General features: G+C 50.1%; 1 protein-coding gene across 4 annotated transcripts in view; it reads left to right on the top strand.

Moving 5' to 3' along the window:
- Positions 1-2,790, top strand: part of RNPEP (arginyl aminopeptidase) — a 26,360-nt gene that overhangs the window by 14,851 nt on the left and 8,719 nt on the right. For 2 of the 4 annotated variants that reach the window (XM_017896563.1, XM_017896565.1), the window contains 2 exons: positions 865-981; positions 2,011-2,249. In XM_017896563.1, the coding sequence (XP_017752052.1) occupies positions 865-981; positions 2,011-2,249 (356 nt within the window). The remainder of the gene's footprint in view (positions 1-864; positions 982-2,010; positions 2,250-2,790) is intronic. The other 2 variants (XM_017896564.1, XM_017896566.1) reach the window with 1 other exon arrangement.

Genomic DNA, 2,790 nt, shown 5'->3' on the forward strand with positions numbered 1-2,790 from the left:
TTTTTGTATTTTTTAGTAGAGACGGGGTTTCACTGTGTTAGCCAGGATGGTCTCGATCTCCTGACCTCGTGATCCGCCCGTCTCGGCCTCCCAAAGTGCTGGGATTACAGGCTTGAGCCACCGCGCCCGGCCTAGAATCCTTTCTTCTTCTTCTTTTTTTTTTTTTTGAGGTGGAGTCTCCCTCTGTCGCCCAGGCTGGAGTGCAGTGGTGCCATCTCGGCTCACTGCAAGCTCCGCCTCCCGGGTTCACGCCATTCTCCTGCCTCAGCCTCCCGAGTAGCTGGGACTATAGGTGCCCGCCACCACGCCTGGCTAATTTTTTGTACTTTTAGTAGAGATGGGGTTTCACTGTGTTAGCCAGGATGGTCTCGATCTCCTGACCTCATGATCCACCTGCCTCGACCTCCCAAAGTGCTGGGATTACAGGCGTGAGCCACCGCACCCAGCCTTAGAACCCTTTCTTATCTCTCCTATAAGTAGAGAGAAAAAAACTAACATTTACTGTATAAACAGTTGTTTGAAGGGCTCTTGTGTGTTGTCTTGTTTAATCTTCACTCATTTTACAGATGAGGAAACTGAGGCTCAGAAAGGTTAAATCACTTTTGCAAGATTGCATTCAGTAGTGAAACCATAACCGTGTAGCACGGTTCCACCTCCATGAGGCTGTCTGGGGTCCTTGTTTCTCTGGTGTGGTGAGCGGTCTCTTGGATCTGTGTGGTGATCTGATCTTGTACCCCGTCACTGTGGCTGACTGCATTGTCACATTCACTTGTCTGAGGCCAGTTTTCTACGGGTGCTTTCAGGATCGGGTCACTGTGATGGTCTCTAAACACCATTCTGCTTTTTCTGTTCTCTTGTCTTTAGGAGCCGGGTGTGGGCTGAGCCCTGCTTGATTGATGCTGCCAAGGAGGAGTACAACGGGGTGATAGAAGAATTTTTGGCAACAGGAGAGAAGCTTTTTGGACCTTATGTTTGGGGAAGGTGTGATATCACATTGACTCTAGTGTCTCCTGTTAAACTGAGTCCCTGGTTTCCATTCTCCCTCTTTGTGTGGCTTCTCCACCTCCTGCCTCCCAGAACAAAGTTTCCCTGATCCCAGAAGTGAAGGAGAGGAGCAAAAGAGGAGGATGTGAGCCAGGCTCCGCACTGTTGCTGAGGAGAGGACCTAGGAGACAAGGTTCTTTTTTTTTTTTTTTTTTAAGATGGAGTCTTCTTGCTCTGTCGCCCAGGCTGGAGTGCAGTGGCATGATCTCAGCTCACTGCAACCTCCACCTCACCTCCCAGGTTCAAGCGATTCTCCTGCCTCAGCCTCCAGAGTAGCTGGGATTACAGACGCCCCCCACCACACCCAGCTAATCTTTGTATTTTTAGTAGAGACAGGGTTTCAGCCTGTTGGCCAGGCTGGTCTCAAACTCCTGACCTCAGGTGATCTGTCCACCTTGGCTCCCAAACTGCTGGGATTACAGGTGTGAGCCACCAGGCCCAGCCGAGAAGAGGTTCTTGAGGTGATGAAAATGTGACCTGCAGTTGCCAAGTTTGAGATGGGGCAGCACCGTCAAGATCCTTTGTTGACCTGTGTTTTCCCATTGCTGCAAGTTTCCCCACACTCTGTTTTTAACTTTGACATCTTCAGACTTAGGCTCCTTAGATAAAAGGGTGCACATTGGTCTTCATGACCCCAAGTTGGCCTCCAGGGGACTCCATGTGATGGAGCTGATAATATACTTACCACCTCCACACCTGCTTGGAAGGAGAGAGGGAAACAAATGCCTGGAGAGTGAGCTCCAGGAGAGCAGACACCACCTGGATGAGGGAAGTCCCGGCAAGGCAGGGGAGCCACCTGGGAGAAGCACTGAGGAGCCTGGCTTTATTTTCTGCACTGGGCCCGAAATCATGCTCTTCCTGTTTAGTGACTGCATCTCTTAGGGCTTGGAAATAGGCTGGTAAAGGAAGCGAGGTAGGGTCTACTCCAGGAAGCCAGGGCCTCTCGGTGACCTCCCTGCTTCTCAGCAGGTACGACTTGCTCTTCATGCCACCGTCCTTTCCATTTGGAGGAATGGAGAACCCTTGTCTGACCTTTGTCACACCCTGCCTGCTAGCTGGGGACCGCTCCTTGGCAGATGTCATCATCCATGAGATCTCCCACAGTTGGTTTGGGAACCTGGTCACCAACGCCAACTGGGGTGAATTCTGGCTCAATGAAGGTTTCACCATGTACGCCCAGAGGAGGATCTCCACCATCCTCTTTGGTAAAGTGTCCACCCCTCTCCTAAGGACTCTGCATCCCATTCTTAACCTGTGGGGCCAGTGTGTTCTCCTTATGGGGTTTCAGAATACAAGTGGGGTTTCAGAATACAAAGCACATACATGGTTTGACAACTGACTTTTTCTTTCTTTCTTTTTTTTTTGAGGCAGAGTCTTACTCTATCACCTAGGCTGGAGTGCAGTGGCCCGATCTCGGCTCATTGCAAGCTCCACTTTCCAGGTTCATGCCATTCTCCTGCCTCAGCCTCCTGAGTAGCTGGGACTGTAGGCGCCCACCACTATGACTGTAGGCGCCCACCACTATGCCCGGCTAATTTTTTTTGTATTTTTAGTAGAGATGGGGTTTCACCATGTTAGCTAGGATGGTCTTGATCTCCTGACCTCATGATCCGCCCACCTCAGCCTCCCAAAGTACTGGGATTACAGGCATGAGCCACCGTGCCAGGCCGACAACTGACTTTTTTTAAAAAAAACATTTCCCCAGGTCATTAAGTGTTTTTTTTTTTTTTTTTTTTTTTTTTTTTT

Source organism: Rhinopithecus bieti, unplaced genomic scaffold (genome assembly GCF_001698545.2).
Source record: "Rhinopithecus bieti isolate Rb0 unplaced genomic scaffold, ASM169854v2 scaffold_24392, whole genome shotgun sequence".
Taxonomy (NCBI): Eukaryota; Metazoa; Chordata; class Mammalia; order Primates; family Cercopithecidae; genus Rhinopithecus; species Rhinopithecus bieti.